The sequence below is a fragment of the Tympanuchus pallidicinctus genome, unplaced genomic scaffold (genome assembly GCF_026119805.1).
Source record: "Tympanuchus pallidicinctus isolate F22 unplaced genomic scaffold, pur_lepc_1.0 scaffold2, whole genome shotgun sequence".
NCBI classification, from domain to species: domain Eukaryota; kingdom Metazoa; phylum Chordata; class Aves; order Galliformes; family Phasianidae; genus Tympanuchus; species Tympanuchus pallidicinctus.
In genome coordinates, this window is record NW_026294721.1 from 7492906 (window position 1) to 7508339 (window position 15434).

Here is a 15434-nt window from a genome sequence, read left to right on the forward strand (position 1 = left end):
TTCTAGCAGCCCTCTAGGATTCACTGTAACTTCTTCAGACAGCAAATTGACTCCTGTGATTCTGTTGGAATTTTCTCTTCAAATTTATACTAATATCATTTGATCATAGAGGTATGCATTAGTGAATGTAATAGCAAAGGAAGTCATTCAAGTACTTTCCTTGTCTCTTCTTCAACTGTGCTGGAGGTGATAGAACAACACGGATTTCTGGAAGTTATCACAGACACTGGCTCTTTGCTCTGTGAGTTGAGAAATGCATCTTGGACCACACACCTGTGCTAACAAGAGGTGTTGGGAATGTTTTTCATGCTTCTTAAGGATCATGGCATTTGAGGCAAAAACTGGATGGACTCTGCAAGTGCAAGGTCTGATTATTTTATGTTGGCACCAAGCAATTGAAAAAAGGACATTGTTTTAAGCTTAGTGGTGTGTTCTAATACAGAAGTAGCACCTTCCGCCCCATTAGATTGTGGATAGAGAGGGCCCTACTGCAGATTCCCCCACTGCTACAAGTGGGAGCAAGTGCAGTGTTGTTTGGATGGCAGTAGTCCAATTCAGCAAGTACTCCTTCTGTGGTGCTATCACAGTGTTAAGCCTGGATAGTGGGTGGCTGAGCAGTCAGAAAACAAGACTAAGTCTCATCCACTAACAAAGAAGCTTTATTGCAAGTGTACACAACTAAGCAAAACTAAGCTGTGGTATTTAGCCCGTAATTATAGAATGTTGCGAAACGATGTGTAGGTATCCTTGGAGTCCTGGCATCCTGGGAATGCAATGTTTCAGGACATTCAGATTCCCTTTGTTCAAATTTTTCTCAAGTTCTTTGTTCTGATCCCCTTTTATGCTTTCCACAGTTAAGATGGGAAAAAGCTCTGTTTAATAATTCTGAGGTTGCTTTCCTTCCCCAAGATGTCGCATTTGTTTCTTTATCTCGCTGTGGGTTGTGTTGATTGTCCCACTTACCTACTGAAAAGACCAAGCATCTCTGGAAATTATTTGATATAATCTTTGGGACTATAGAAAAGACTAGATTGGTACCTTGAAAAAAATATTAGGATAAACAATGCTTCCCACATTAACAAAGACCATTGCACATATAGGTAATTGCTTTCTGTCCCCCTCTTTAAGCTCATGTATGAAGAGTGTGATATGGCCCACAGGACCAAAATGAATGTATGTGCTAAAAACACATATGCCACGGTAAATGGAAGTGTAAGGTTTAGATTTTGTGCCAGAATTTCCATTTGGTGTTATTTAAAACTGCAGATCAAGGCTAGAGTATGTGACCTGCCCTAGATGAGTATGCAGTCAAACTGTACAATGTTGTTCCATTACATCCTGGTTCTTGTGGAGCTGCTCATTTAGCAGGCATCTGAAGCCTGTGAAAAGACCGACAGTGTTAAACTGGGCCATCTCACACAGTCTCACCCCAGGCACCCAATTCCAGAGCTTGGACTGGCAGTCTTGTCTTCTTACAATGCCAGTGGAGACATTTTGGTGGACACACATGCCTTGAATCACCTTATGAAGACTTCAGTGACTGAGAACAACATTTGGACCTTCCACATAAGGCAGCTTGAGACACCGCCAGCAGTCACTGCATCTTTTTTCTACCAAGCAAACTTCTGAGTTTCTGTCTTATTTGTAATCTCTGGGAACAAAATCTCACTTTAAGCGACTTACAGTTAAAGCAAAGGATGGGAGCTGCATGGTTCAGCACAGTCCCTTCAAGAATAAAAGCAGCCAACCCAAACATTGCCCAAGAGTCTCTGATGTGGACGGCAGCATCTGGTGTCCACTGAGGAAAGGAGGTGGCCTTGGAAGGGGTGGAGGCAGAAGAGAACAGCAGTGACCATCCACAGCATTGTGGTCCCTTTAAATCTTCTCCTCCACTTGGCAGCTCCAATTTTTCTGTGTTGCTATAGCAAATCTCCATGGCAATGACCCTAATCGGGGAAGGGGGGATGCAGGGGGACGCATGCTCAGAGTGAATGCTGGAGTCTCGCCTGCTTGTTTCAGCCGCTCCACGGGTGAAGAGAAAGCTCAGGTACTGGGCAAACTGGTCCTTTGGGAGCATCGCAGCCCACACCACAGTGATGCATGCGTGTGGCTTTGCGTGTGCCTGCAGTTCTTCGCATATTACACTTCATCTCCTTCTTTGCAGGGAGCAAACTGCTGATTTTCATTCTTTCTCCTCGTTCCAGGCTGGGAAGAGAGCTTGAATTACTGACACGAGCGATGGCGCTGCCGTCTGCCTGGAGTGCGATGCGCGTGGTGATCCCGCTCATCTCGGTGCTGGGCCTGCTAAGCGTGAGGCTTGTGGGGGCCAGCCAGGACTCGGGGAGTGTCATTCCTGCCGAAAGTACGTACTGCCGTGCTGCGCTCATGCTTTGTGCCCTCCTCTTGCCCCTGCAGCCACGCAGACGGCTCCGGGGGCACCTTGCTGACTGGCTCAGGCACACCTTGGAGCTGGGAGCTCTTGGCTTTGGATCACAGCTCTGTATTAATTTCTTCTATCATTTTGAGCGAGTCACTTGTTTAACTTCCTCAGCTCTAAAATGAGACGATAGTTGGAAGACACTATGGAATGGTGTCAGTATTCTCAGGGTGTTTTGGTCAGGTAGTTTGAAATAGCTGCTCACTGAAAGCTTAAATACCCTCTGTGAGATGTTTTATTGTTAAAAATGGGGAATTTAATTGCATACAAACCAGTCTTTAGTTCTTAGCCTCACTTTGTATCACAGCTTTACAGTTTTACTTTACTACTCAAATATTTAGAATGAGATCTGAATTAGTCACTGCATTCTCCTCAATTGCATTTTTAATTTTTAAATACACCCATGACTTCCCCCACAGGATTTGAGTGCTGAATTCTCTTCTTTATTCATTCTCCTGTTTTGTTTTTTTTTATTAGTGATAAGTGTTGGTCTGTTCTAAAAGAGGCCTCACCTCTATCTTGCATCTGTTTTCCAGGCATGCATTGCATTCATTAACTTTAGTTTTGTGGTGAGTGGTCTGTGTTGTCTACTCAAGGAGAATACCAGGCTTAGAAAATAAATTCGATGTGACTTCTGTGTGTCTATGATAACAGAGGTAACTCAACACATCTTGGAGGAAAAGTACGTGATGATTCCTTGTTCCTCTTGTGTAGCAGAAACTCCCATTTTATCTGCAGAACAAACACTTGGCCACTGCCTCCAAATAAGGTCTAATCTTTCTGATATCCTCTGACCAGGCTACTAAGTCCCCTGAGGAGCCCTTGAGAAAGATTCCTTGTCCTGTTTTGCTCTTGCATGTGAGAATGAGGAACGGAGGACACTCAGTGTTTCTGCAGAGACACGCTGCTCTGCCCTGAATCACACAGGCTGGCAGCACTGCTGTGAATGCACAAATGTTGTTTATGTCTGAGTCCAGGCCGGGAGGAAGGCTCCTGACTCATCATGAATTATAAATTTCCTTGCTGCTGCAGGAACAGTGTTTTAAAGCAACAAGGAGCTTGCAAAGCTCCTCATCAGCCAGTAGTTGACAAAATGCTGCACAGTTGCTCTGTGCTCCAGGTACCCTTCTTTGCCCATCAGTGCCAGCTGCTCTCAAAGCTTGGAGATGCTCCTAGACATAAAATAAGACACAGTGCTTGGAGTTCAGGACACTGGGCCAGTCAGAGCTTTGATGTGATCTAGTACAGACATTCCTGAATTTTTCCCTGCTTGCTGTCAGCTCCATAGGCTGTTTCTCATTGAAGTCTCCATCCTCCTGGGCGCTGACCCATTCTGGGGACAGTGCTGCTGATATGCTTAAATCCATGTTATCTTCTCAGTGCTGTAGAGGTCTTGTGCTACTGTGTGACACTGATCTCTGGCCTGGGGTGCCAGTGCTATGCTCCACTTTGCTTTTTCTCTGCCAGTCAAGAGAGCCAGGCCCATCTCTTTCTGAACTATGTTGATTAGGAGTGATTAAGTAAGTCCTTATGCTTTATACACACTACTTTGCGTTTACAAAAACTGTTCAAGTATGAATACTGTTGCTAATACTTTCAATACTTTTTTCTTTAAAGTTCAGAGCAATCCACTAAAAATAATTAAGCAACTTCCCCAAGCTACCATTGCATTTACAGTCCAGATTGCCCACTGTGAAGGCTGAAATGTAGAACTGAAGAAAGAAGCTGGTCAGTCTGGTTGCATTAGCCAAGGTGCAAGAAATACAAAGAGTAAATGCCATGTGTGTGCAAGGGAAAGTAAATTATACTTCCACAGTACTTTCAGCTCCAGTTTTTCACCAAGAAGAAGCCAAGAAGCATATTTTAAGCTCTCCTCCCCCACTTCTCCCCAAACACACAAAGGCAGACAAGTCTTCATGCTGACAGGATCCATTTAAAGAATTATAGCTGACTCTTGATAATTCTCATTATGTTAATCCACAAACCTGTTAAGTCTTCCTATGAATGATAGCCTGTTCCCAGCTGTCAGCAAGGAATTAATAGCACTCTGCTGTATTTTGCTATGATGGCACTTAAGGTTTGGTTCCACAATTCCTTTAAGCTGATGTAAGCCTGTGCTGCTTCTGCCCTGCTCACCAGAACTTTCTCCCTTGTCCTCGTTCTGGCCCCAGGGCTTCTGCATTCAGGAGCTGGTTTGGAGAAAAACTAATCAGCAATTCAGCTGACCAAGCAACTGCATGGTCTCTGCTGCTGTGAGCAAGGGAAAGTGTGGGAACACACAGCCGAGGACAGACAGCAGAATATACTTAGATTTGCTTAACCTTGTGCAACCAGACAGAGTTAGTTTGAGGAAATGTTCACAAGAATCTTAGTGAAAATGTAGTGAGCATAAGGAGAGGATGAGCCCAGCTAGGTAGAGCAGCTTGCAGGTCAGCCGTTCAGTCTGGAAGGGTGACACTGAGGCAGGCAGTGATGGAGATCAGCAAAGTCAGAAGTGGGGCAAAGATAGTGATTATGTAATAAATGTCTCTTCCACTGCAAAAATTGGAGGCATAAAGTGACACAAGTAGAAGTTAACTTCAGAGCCTGCAAGATTGACAGTTTGCTCACAGAGCGAGCTGCTGTGCTGTGGAACTCATTGCCAAAGCATGCTGCAGATGCTGAAAGTTCCCATGGATTCAAGAAGCAGCGTGTCAAATTAATGTGAGAAAAATCCATGGATGACTTCTCAGGTCCAGGTCTTGGGATGTCCCTTTTCACATCTCTTGGCAGCCTGAAATAACACTGCTGGAGGTTTAATCCGGAGGTTTGATCACAGAAGCAGAGTTGTAGGGGTTGGAAGGAACCTCTGGAGATCATCTAGTCCAACAATCCTGCTAAAGCAGTTTCCCTACAGTAGGTTATACCCCAACCTATCCCATCCTGTTCCATCCAAGCCCACCCCACTATTACTCTCATTGAGAGTTTTTACATCAGTTCCCTGCTTGAAGTAACGCTGGACCATGCATGGCCACCACTGTGAACTTGGGGGGTTATTTATTGATTATTGTAATTATTTTAATTAATTCCCATCTCTGGGAGTACCACAGGCTACTTTTAGCCCTTTCAGACTCCAGGAGTAGACCCCATGATGAGCAGTCTTATATATTACCAAAATATCTGATATTGTCTTCTGCAAGAACCTAGCTATTATGATAGTTTAAAAGCTCAGCCAGAGTCTGGGTTTGGGTGTTTCTGCTGATAAAAATCAGACTGTAGCTGTAAAATTGTCAGACAGTGGGGATTTGCTGCCCCTGTTTAATTTGGGGAACAGCATTCAGGTTGTTCCGTGCTAAGTGCTAGAAGTTCAATGATGAGTTTAACAATGCCTTGACTTCCAAAGCTCTACTCAGATGTGTGCTCTGCAGGGCTGCATGAGTGGAAGATTCACAGCCAGCTACCTTCCTGGCTATTCTCCTCCCAGTTACAGCTGTCTTCTCGTCTGCAGTGATGCTGCTTCAGTGAGCCCTCTTTGTGCCCCCATAAGTCAAAGTGACAGGTCAGTTTGAATAGCTGGATGTTGTCATCCTGGGATGTCGCAGTGTCATATTGCTCATATCCCAAGCTGGAAGAGACCCACAAGGATCACTGAGTGCAGCTCCTGTTTCCACATGCAATATGGTGACAGTCACTTCAGGGCAGGCAAGTAGGCCAGGGCAGGCTGCTTTCTGAGAACAGCACTGCAATGGGAAGGAGTTGGCCATGGCCACAAGTGAATGGCAGGTTTGCCAACAACACACTGAGTGCTCAGGTTCTTCCTCCATCTCAGAAGTGAGAACAGTTTGACTGTTGAAATACTGATAACAGGCTGCAGGGTGCTCTGTAGCCATCTCAGCGACAGCTTTGCACTCACTTTGCTTTGTCGGAGCAGCACAAGTGGCTGCCTGGGGACAAAGATTTTAGCATTTCCCCACATACACAGTCAGAGCTCTGTGATCAATGTAAAATTTCATCTCTCTCCATTCTCCATACATCTCCTCCAGTATCTGCAATTTCTTCCTTTGAAAGCATGTATTCTATTTACTCTGTAACTAAAGGGCACAGGATCAGTGCAGGATGAATCCTGGCAGAGCAGAAATGCCCAGGCCCAGCAGTGAGCCAGGAGGCTGTTGGCACATCCCTTCCTCTTCCTTTCCCTGCCTTCCCCCTGACTCACCCCTCTGTGCATGCATGCACATTGGCACCAGCTGCAGAGCCAGTAGGATGCTTTGCATTACTGGCAGAGAAAAAACAGAGCAGCAGGTGAAGGAAGCAAATACAGATCTGGTGCTGACCCTTGCCAAGCTGTTCTTGTAAGATCTTGCTCTTGTAAAAACAGAGCTGGCTGTCTGATTCTTGATCCACTGCAACTGCTATTTGCAGCCAATCTGTGGAGAATTAACCCACCTGTGGGGAGGAACAGAGGATTTCCATTTCAAAGAGAGAGGATGGGGGCTGAAGGCATTCAGCGTCAGGCAGAACGAAGCTTGGGCTGTATTCAGAAAAGGCCACACAGCAAAGCACTCTCATGCTTTGCTGGTCCCCACTCAAGAAGTGAGCACTTGCACAGAGATGGGTAGAGCCCTGGCATAGGCAGCCCTAACTTTGCACAGATGCAGGTGTGGGTCCTGGTAAAATGGGTTTTCTCCTGGCATTACAAGGTCTCTGAATGTTCCCTCATTACTGCTACGTTCCGGATTTCATGCTGTGACAGTGATGTCTTTTTTTCTGTTCCTTTTTCCAGGCCGTCCCTGCGTTGACTGCCATGCGTTTGAGTTCATGCAGAGGGCGTTGCAGGATTTAAAGAAGATGGCGTATAATCTAGACACACGGGTATGCGCTTCTGTAGAAAAACTTTTCTTTAGCCTTTGTCTCCAAGCGGCAAGGTCTGCCTGTCTGCACGCAGCAGACATCTCTGCTGACTCACTTTCCTTCCAGCAAATAGGATCGTACCAAGTGCAGATTATTTTCCACCCGGTTGGAGAGCTTCAGTAGCCTGACTTCTTGCATAACAGGCTAAAGAATTACCCCAGACAATTCATGCATAAAATAAAGAAGAAAAGAGGATATGTGCAGGAGAAAAGGATGAGAAAGAAGGTTTATTCTCTGTCTCATAACACTGCTTTTTAACAGTGGATTCATCACTCTATGGGCAGGAGCAGCAGATGAATGGAATAGCAAGAAGGTGGCAAGCAGGGCTGGCAGAGAGGAAAGGCAGGCCTGTATATTCCTTGTTCGTGCTTTGATACTTACCAAGAAGAAGGGGGGAAGCGTATTTGCTTGGGCAGTTTTCACAGCAGACAGGGCATTTTGCAGACTCACCTGCCTGTCATGTGTTGCAGAGGTCCCAGAGAACAAAGCACAAGGGTGTAATAAAATGCCCTGATTTTGGCATTGCCTAGATATGTGGGTTGGTAAATATACATGGATATTGGCTGGGGTAGGGCTTAATAAAACTCACAAATAATTCCATGCTGTCTGAAGTTTGAAAGGAGCAGGAGGGTGCACGGAGCATCCTGGTGGAGCTGTAGGAGTCCCTGTTCATAGTAGGAGTGTTGGAGTAGATGAAGTTTAACTCAAATAATTATATGATTCTATGATAAAGCCCATTCGTATGCTTTGCAGTACCTCTGCTTTCCTAACAGTTCCATAACGTTGGCAACATGGCAGATTTTTAAGGGCAGTCAGATTGGAGCCCCATCTGTGTCTCCTATGGGTGGCTGCTTTTGGCCAGTGCTATCTTCATTGGGGGGTGGGAGGGGCTCCTTTGTCCTTCAGAGCCGCACTCTGCTCAAACTGTCATTAGCAACAGTCAGCCACAGAGAGTTAAATCAATTGTGTCTCAAGCTGTAACCCTTAAGGGCAATTATGTTGCTTTGCCTTTGGTTTCTTGTGACCTTGGGCAATCATGTAGGGCCCTAGACAAAGAAGGTAGAGTCACTTCAGCTTTCATGAGCTATCAGTGGCGAACTGATTAGGCCAGAGATCTGTGTGCAGCATAGGTTACATTGCAGAAGTTTCCCATGCACTGGCCTAGAACTCAACAACCGGTAGGCAGCAGAATGCAGATAGCGGAGCTCCACCCCTGCAGCTGGGCTGGGACTGCACAGCTGGGCACCTGTTTGGATTAGATGCATCTGAAACGTTTTGTGCCTATGCATGACTGTAGGAAGGAGTACTGAGACTCCAAACACCATTTGGAAGAGGCGCTTCATTTAAATACAAATTATTAAATGATGCAGTTACAAAAGTGAAAGGCCGTGGCCAAACACCTACAGATGATCCTCTGTTCTCAGAAAGGTACAGCCTTCGTACCTGCACTTCACTGCTAGTGCTTGGCTGATACTGACCCAACTCTATTTTCTCATGTTTTACACACAAATAACTTCACTGAACAACTCTGAGTCTTTAAAATTCTTGCTCTAAGGGCAAACCCCATGGAGCACTGATCAGTCAGGGACTTCCTGGCCACTGCCAACATGGCCACAGTTAATTTTGGTGAGAGATGCTTCTCTCTCAAAGTCTTTTACTTTATATTGGAGTGGTCCTGGAGTTGCTCTTCCTGTACACAGTCATGAGTGCTGTCTCGGCAGAGTTTGTGGTAACACTGACAGCTTGTTGGCATTACAATGAAAACCAATAAGCCAGTGTGACCTTAAGATGATTCTGTGATTTCTACTGGGCTCCCAACAATGGGAGCATTCACTCATCCAGGATTGCATTGTATAACCAAGAAGCAGTTCTTCTTGAGTGTACAATAATAATGCTTACCATTGCACTAAGCTGATAAGTGAAAGCAGACAAGGAATGTCAGCAAGTCCTCTTTAATGCAAAGGTAGATGTCAAAAGTTTAAGTTGAAAAGAATAAAATGAGGGAAGGAAAACGCATCTCTCAAACATGCTCTGCCTGCAAAGCTTGCATTGTGAGAGCAAGAAGTGAGCAGCAGAGTGGAAATGGCTGGGGACAGAGGCACTGGGCTGGTGGGCAGGGAGTCTGGGCTTGGCAGAGCAGATCCTTGGGTAGAAGCGCCCAGCTACTTCTATGGGAACTACTGGGTATCTTCATTAATTTGGCCTTAGCTGGTTTTAATTTGTCAGGAAGCATCATGTAAGGGGAACACCAGCTAAAGAATTTGTGTTTCACATAACTTTCTGATCTTTCATAAACAAGAAATCTCCGAGGTTTAGTGTTTTTATTTGTTTGGTTGCTTTTTTCCCCTGGTACAAATGGGAAATCCATTTATGTTGAATTTAAGCCTGGAAAGGCTTAAGGATTTTTCTTTTCCCCAAGAAACTTTTCAGAGTTAGTCTACAAACTATTTAAGGGACCATAGACCACAGGTTGAAAACTACAAATTTATGCTCAGGAAAACATTTATCTTCAGTCATGATTACACTTAGAATCATAGAATCATAAAATTATTGAGGTTGGAAAAGACCTCTAAGATTATCTAGTCCAACCATCCACTTACCACCAATACTGCCCTGTGAACTATGTTCTAAGTACCACATCTACATATTTCTTGAGCACAGTCAGGGGGAGAGACTCCACTACCTCCCTGGGCAGCCCATTGTTGCTGTTGTGTTGAGTCTGTCAGGAGATTCCGCTTCTGAAATTACAGTAGTGTTTGGGAAGTACAGTCTTTGTTTCTCAAAAAAGTGAGACCAAGGCCAACAAAAGATCTAAGCTGTAATAATACGTGATACTTAAATACCTTTGAGAATCTGAAATTGTTATTTTTTCTGGAGTACAGAGAAACAAAAGCTTGGAAATGATTTTCTACCAAGACACTCCAAAGCCAAGAATAAATAACTTCAAGTGATTTTACAGAGAATGGTTTGTAAGCTTTTGATGGGGTTCTAGAGGCACGGCTTCAAATGGAGCTGGTAATAAGGCAACTGTCAGTGAACCACCTCAGGTTGAAATACGAGCCACAAGCTCAAGTCCAAATCTGCCCTAAAAAGTGGTGAGTTTCAGACAACGTGGTTAGACTGGCAGCTGGATTGAACCCAGTGGAGAAACAGCAGTGTAACAGAGAGCATAACCTGCCCCTCAGCACGTGCTATCTGGCACAATTAGATTACACTGCTCTGAAGGCTTCATCAACAGGAAGCCATCAATCACTGAGAAGGAACTAAGAGCAGTGCAGCTGAAAGTGGAATTTTGCTCAGTATTTAGAAAGGACATTTTAATAATATTGACAGCTCTGTCCCTGCATGTTAACTATGGAAATGAAAACATTTGGATGACAAAAATACTCTCCATGCCTCTTGATTCTGAATATGCTTATTTTGTGTTGCTTTTTCTGGATGGAAACCAACTCTAATAGCCATGATTTTTCACTCAGCAAAGCACCTTGACTACAGCTGTGTAGAGGAATTAGGTCAATCAATTTTATACTCATACCTTTTTAAAGTGCTTTTTTTTCAGTTTCTTTCTCTCTTTCTTTTTTTTTTTTTCCTGCAGACAGAAACACTCCTCCTGAAAGCAGAGAAGAGAGGCCTGTGTGACTGCTTTCCTGCAATGCACTGAAATGAGTGCTGGGATTAGGCCAATGGACATGTATTATGTATTCATTTTTAAAACACTGTTGAATAAATTACAGGAAGATACGGAGTGCTGCACAACAAGAAAACAATTTTTATCCAAACAGGTACAGCCCAGCTAGGTACTTTTTCCTTTGATGTGCTTTATCAGTACTGTATGTGATATTGCATCTGCTGAAATGTCAAAAGAAGAAGCAATGTTAGTGTCTCATTCCTGGGATTTGTGTAGGGACAGCATCTCTCTTTCCTGCTATCTCAAGCCAAAAATTGTCCTTAGGCTCTCAGGCCAACCCCTCAGCTTATGTAAATTGCCACAGATCTGTCAAAGTGTAAGTGGAGTCAAATTCTTTTAAATATTTATGTTACAAGTGTGTCCCTAAAAAGAAAATGAAGCTGCTTCGCAGTGATGCTTCACTGTAAATTTGCAAACAAGCAGTCGTGATTTTGTATAGAAATTAGTAGTTGTCACTGCCTGCCTGGCAGCACACAGAAAGTATTTGTTCCCAATTGTATCAATAATCCAGTGCACAGCAAACAGTAATCTGTACCCAACGTTTGTTTCTTCAGAGCCACACAGTAGCTGTGATCTTTTTGGAGGGATTTATTAAGTATCTAATGCGATCGCTAACGTTTATAATCACATGAATGCTGCCTGGCAATAGAACTGATTGCGTCTGCCAAAATCTTCTGGAGAAGTGTCTTTCATTAAGCAAATCACAGCCTGGGCTGAGCCACGCTCACTGGCCGCTCCAGCAGGCTTGGCAGAACGCCGGCACAACGCCCGCGCAGCCGGGAGCCTCCTGCACACTCTGTGTTTTAAATATTTGGGTTCCAGCAAAATGGCCCACAGCTCTTGCATGGACTCACGCGGGGAGGAATTTCGCTCCGCGGTGATGGGTTACAGCTCTGATGCTATTAATATTCCCTCTGCAGTCAGTGGGAAATGGGAAGACGCAATGGTTCAGGCAGTGTAGCAGTAGTAGACAAGATTGCACCTTGTTACACTTTGAAAAACAGTGGCACGTCCTTTCCCCTTGTTTTCCTTTTTATTTTTTCTTCCTTTTTTTGGGGTGGGCGGGAGGGGGAAAATGGAAGATTCCCCCAATGGAAAGTTATTGCACAGAGTAACAGATTTTCATAGAACTTCAAATATCTTCCCCAAAGTGTGATGGATGGAAATGTGGAGATCAGCTAGAGCATCTATGTACAAATTTGAAATTTTATGCAAGCAAGGCTGTGGGAGCAGTATCAGCAACAGTGGTTCTCAAAGTTATTTTGTCAGCCCTTATCAAAACGCCCATTTCTCTACAAGCAGCTGATTTTCTGCTGTTGGGCTGCTCAGTGAGCTGTGATGGTAGATAGTAAACTCTGTGTTTCCAAGCCTCTTCTCTCCTATTTTATTCCACCACTGCAGGCACAGGGAACTATGACCCACTGCCAGAATATTTTGTGTGCAGTCACAGCCAGTAATATGCAGTATTAGAATACACTCTGGCAAAGTAACTTGAAAGGCTGCTGGTTCTCAGTAAGGAAAAGCATCCTTCCACCTTCATTTTAAGTAGGAATTTTGTTGTCCTTTGTAGTATTCCAGAAAAACCCTTTATAAAATCCTCAGGACCCAGTTTGTATAGAAGAGAAGCATCGTGACACAGCAACGCATTGCTTCTAGAAGCATTGCACTCCACTAAAGCACTGGAAATTGGCTGAGGGGAAGCAATAGAGGGTCTCATAGTAGAGTGGTTTATTTTACAACTAGAACAGTAGGCATTACACAACTGCTTTCAAATTCCAGCTTTAGGTTGCTTTACTCCCACCTCAATTTGAACATAAGCAATGCACACATCTTGAACTGACTTTTGGCAGGAGGTAGAATTTCAGCACTGAACCTGTGAGGGTTTTCAGCACAGCTCACTTTCTGGGGACAGCAGCACGTCTGTGGTTTTGTATTGCTGTTGTGCATGCTTATTCTGCTGGTACCTTAAAGAATGTCACAAAGTCCCGTTAGCAAATGCTGTTTTTTTTTTTTGTTGTTGTTTGTTTCTGGGTTGTTTTTCTTTTTTGGCTGTGTTTTCATTTAGAAAAGTGATTGCACACAACTGAGTTTTGATATGGAGCTTGTTATGATAAAAATGTGGAGAGACTGACGAGTGGACGTTCTCTGGCTCTCAAAGGGATCAGAGTGACACTGCAAATGTGCAGCTGTGATGGCAGTGATGGGATGTACTCCTCTTTGTCTATAACAATAAAAATACAAGATGCGTTGCGCTGTTTGGTGTGCTTTGTTACTTATTTGTAACTTAAGATGTTCATGCATACATCTGCACATCTGCTCTTTAATTAGTTGGAAAATTCTTAGAGGGAAAAGTGCTATTTTGAATAAGAAAATCAAGAAATCTTATATCTGAGCTAAATTTATGAATGTACTCCTATTTGTTGAAGTATAAAATCGAACACAATCTTATTTGAAATTAAATATACTGCAAAGATATTTAGAACTTTTCTAAAGTCTCCATACTCTGAACTTGATAGCTGTGATAAAGCTCCTTGTAATTAGCAAGGTAGCACTAACTGAAAATTGAGCTACATAGCTATAATTTATTATTGCTCATGAAGTTAATGTACTAGAAGAAATTATATTTTACAAAAGGTTTTAATTGCAGGAGGTCTTAAAGCAGAAAGTCTTTTTTGCTACACACAGCACTCAAAGCACCATTTTGCTGTGGATTCAAGATAAAATTTGTGACCTTTTGAAATCAAGCCGCGTCTTTTCTTTTGGTGCAGTGCTGCTGCAGATAGCCTTGGGCACAGTGCATTTGTACACAACAGAATGGAAGTGGCAGGCTGAAAAGATGCACAGTTAAGTTCTCAGTAGAAAAGAACTGATACAATTGTGCTAGCGGGGTGCTTCCTCTGGGTAGGCAAGATGTTGGCTAAATCCTGGTAGTGCATCTCCACAGCTTCTTGTGCCTACCCTCGTGCAGGACCTTGCACTCGGCCTTATTGAACTTCATGAGGTTGGCATGGGCCCACCTCTCGAGCCTGTCCAGGTCCCTCTGGACATCCCTGCCCTCTAGCGTGTCAGCTGCAGCTCTCAGCTTGGTGTCATCTGCAAACTTGCTGAGGGTGCACTCGATCCCACTGTCCGTGTTACCTACAGAAATGTTAAATAACACCAGTCCCAGCAGCAATCCCTGTGGAACAGCACTCGCCATCGGCCTCCACTTGGAGACCTCCTTTCAGGGAGATGTAGACAGTGATAAAGTCTCCCCGGAGCCTCCTCTTCTCCAGGCTGCGCAATCCCTGGTCCCTCAGCCACTATTCACAAGAACGCCATTTGAATTTTCCAAGCTTTCCAGAAGCTGCTTTTGAGACCTGTACAATGTAATGCGGATGGAGGAAGTGGTTGTGAGTAACCCCTGTGCTCCTCAGCTGAAGCTGCTCAGAACATAGCAAGTGTCAGGGAGGCTTAGTGCTGTGCCTGTTCCCACAGAAAATGTAACACTGTTCACATCTTTTACAAATTAATACTTGCCAATCTGAAAATTAAGGGAAGTGAATTTGTAAGTGCTTTTACTTGTCAAGGAGAAAGGCAGTGGCCATGTATGGTATTGGTGGCAAATGTTAACTAGAGTTGGAAAAATAATAACAATTGCAAATATATGCACGTATATGTGAAATATATTTACTGTCATTTTTGCTCCACTAGAAAGACCTTTGGTCAAACCTAATGTGAACAAACTTATATGCTTATGTTATCCACATATATACCCTGACAAAAATGGAAGATATGAACTTTCTTCCCTTAACTCCAGAGAGTCGGAATGAGAAACATAAAGAGATTGTGAGAAAACCACTTAATCATTCTCATCGTTCCTGGAGAGCCTGAAGCAGCTCTCCAAAGCAACTTTTAGCACATGTAGGACAAGAGGTACCTGTACAAAGCAGGAAGACAAGGAACCAAGCTCTTCCTTTGGGGGTCCCTGTACCCACAGTCCATTCAGAGCCCAAGTGCTTCAGACCTGTCTCACCTGCTCCACCTCTGAGGTGAGTGGCAAAAGGGAGATAATTGGATCCCTGAAATATGCAGGGCTAGCTGGCTGCTGAGCTCAAAGATGTTGGAAAGGAAAGGCAAAAAGAAAAGGATTGGGTACAGCACAGCCATTTGTGATGGAGCTTTATACTGAGGGAAACCCAAGCAGCTTCCCACTCTGTGTGTAAGCACAGCACTGTTCCTAGTATATAAAAAAGAATTACCATAAACGATGATGTTCGTTAATATTCATTAATAAAGCTCCAGTTCACTACACCCATTACGATGTTTTCCATGCAGCAGCTCTTTCTTAGCAGAAATGTCCCCGGTAAAGTGTGGATTTTTGTTCCGTCTGGCTTGTGTGAATGCTTTCCTTGAACTCCATATGTTTCTGTTTATTCT

General features: G+C 43.9%; 1 protein-coding gene across 1 annotated transcript; it reads left to right on the plus strand.

Annotated features, from left to right (window-relative positions):
• The first annotated feature begins 1829 nt into the window (after positions 1 to 1829).
• On the plus strand, positions 1830 to 13266 carry CUNH4orf48 (chromosome unknown C4orf48 homolog). Its single transcript, XM_052682198.1, has 4 exons — positions 1830 to 2047; positions 2205 to 2362; positions 7200 to 7288; positions 10923 to 13266. Exons 1-4 carry the CDS (start codon positions 1992 to 1994, stop codon positions 10986 to 10988), a joined length of 369 nt encoding a protein of 122 aa, XP_052538158.1. The 5' UTR covers positions 1830 to 1991; the 3' UTR covers positions 10989 to 13266.
• Positions 13267 to 15434: the final 2168 nt, after the last annotated feature.

Bases quoted from the DNA above. Each gene is read 5' to 3' on its own strand.
- CUNH4orf48 (XM_052682198.1), top strand. From the start codon at position 1,992: ATGCTGGAGTCTCGCCTGCTTGTTTCAGCCGCTCCACGGGTGAAGAGA. The intron at 2,048-2,204 runs GTACTGGGCAAA...TCCTCGTTCCAG, and splicing joins CGGGTGAAGAGAAAGCTCAG to GCTGGGAAGAGAGCTTGAAT. The intron at 2,363-7,199 runs GTACGTACTGCC...TCCTTTTTCCAG, and splicing joins GAGTGTCATTCCTGCCGAAA to GCCGTCCCTGCGTTGACTGC.